At 41.9% G+C, this 1834-nt stretch overlaps 1 protein-coding gene across 1 annotated transcript; it reads right to left on the reverse strand.

Moving 5' to 3' along the window:
* Window positions 1-781: 781 nt before the first annotated feature.
* LOC119406607 (uncharacterized) lies at window positions 782-1474 on the reverse strand. The gene has a single exon (XM_037673340.1). The coding sequence runs from the start codon at window positions 1472-1474 to the stop codon at window positions 782-784; it is 693 nt and encodes a 230-aa protein (XP_037529268.1).
* Between the last annotated feature and the right edge of the window lie 360 nt (window positions 1475-1834).

Below are 1834 nucleotides of genomic sequence, written 5' to 3' on the forward strand. Positions count from 1 at the left end.
AACTATGGGCCCGTCACTTAGCTTCTGGCATTGTACAAAATATCCAAGGCAATTTCGAATAAAATAATTGCAACATTTCACCGATAGGCAATGAACAGTGGTATATAAATTTAATAGTTGGACAATTCATGACGTTCCAAAGTTAAAACACTGGTAATGTCCTTAAAAGGACACTAAAGAGCAAAACAATTTTTCTCATATTAGTAAAGTACTCTTTCACGATACCAAAAACACCCCGCTTGCTGCGAGAAGACGCTTAGTAAGCGAGAAAAAGCGCAAAAACAAAATGTGGGTGGTGACGCCACCTTGAAGTTTCCGCACCATTCGCCGTGACGTCACATGTTTTGACGGCACCTTCTAGGGATTACGTAGTTCCTAATCGGTAAAAATGAAGTACATTGTCCTCTGAGGGGACCATAGGCTTAGTATACCAAGTTTTGGGATAATTTTGTAGAGTCAATGGCACCAAAATACGATAAATACACTTTGAAATCTGTGACGTCACGCGGGGAGATTTAGGCGCGAAATTTTAAAATGAAACTTTGAACTTTATTTTCTCCTCTATTATTAAACCTATGATGGCAAAATTAACGACATTCAGTTCTCAGAGCACGGTTTATCGATCTAAACTGATTAATTTTTTCTCTTTAGTGTCCCTTTAAAAAAATGAACATTCCATAAGCTAGAGAAATTAGTAAGCGAAAGTGACTTAAAAGCCAAGCCAAAGATTGTAGAGGCGTAACACAATTCTCAAAATTTGTGTGACACTTCTTGATCCCCATTAGTCTGTGTCCTTAATAAGTACATTTCGATAGTTGCTTAAGTAGCAGCACACTTTGAAGACTGACTCAGCAATGTCAATCATACAAATAGGGAAAGGCCGGTCCAGTATGCGATAGCTTTTCACGCGTGCAATCACCCTTTCTACATGCACCCTTGCCGATGCGATGCGCCTGGTTTCTAATACATCTTGCGCATTCATTTGCGCTTCGTGTCGTTCTCGAAATGGAGGCCTGTATATTGTCAGTCCAGGCGGCAAGTATGGGAATGTGAACCCTTTGTCAACCATAATTGCATCGCCAGGATCCAATTTATCCAGAAGCCCACTGGACTGCAGAATAGCCTTATCCGACACAGACCCTCCCCACAAACGTGATGCAAATGCTATATATCCATCAGGGGTACACCCAATCAGGACCTTATATGTGTTGAAATGTTTGTAGGGAGAGAACGTTTGGCGCTGTGCACTCTGTGATGATGGTCGTTGAATTCTAACCTCCGTGGCATCTAAAACAAGCCTAGTATTTTCAAAATGCCGGAAAGATTTTGGGAGATGTGCCCTAATTTCTTCTCGAGAAGGTATATGGTTAAGGTGCGAAAGCTCCCTTTCCAGAAAGTTGATCCATGTTGTGAAAACACGACTGACTTGGCTTTCTGACATGCCAAAGTTGCGCGCTAGCTCCATTCCAAGCATTCCTGTCCTCAGCCGCACAAGAACCATAAAAAATTCTGTGGCTAATTCTGTTTCTTTCGGTCGGCCACGACTTTCATTGTGGCCTTTCTTTTCCCAGCTCCAATAAGACATCTCCTTGGCCCTAGGTGCAAAGTACTTCAGCAAAGAATTAAAAACTTCATAACATGGTAAACCAGTGTAAAACATGCACCTCTTGGCTGACTGCTTAATTGTATCTAGGGTCAGCAACTGTGACATAGCCACATCAAGCCTACTTTCAAGATGGTAATTGCTTTTCTGCAGCTCCGACATATCTTGGTGCATCCGTCCAAGCTTTTCCTCCAAGTCTTTTATCTTGCTCCTCAAATCATTGCAGGAAGC

Source organism: Rhipicephalus sanguineus, chromosome 10 (genome assembly GCF_013339695.2).
Source record: "Rhipicephalus sanguineus isolate Rsan-2018 chromosome 10, BIME_Rsan_1.4, whole genome shotgun sequence".
NCBI lineage: Eukaryota > Metazoa > Arthropoda > Arachnida > Ixodida > Ixodidae > Rhipicephalus > Rhipicephalus sanguineus.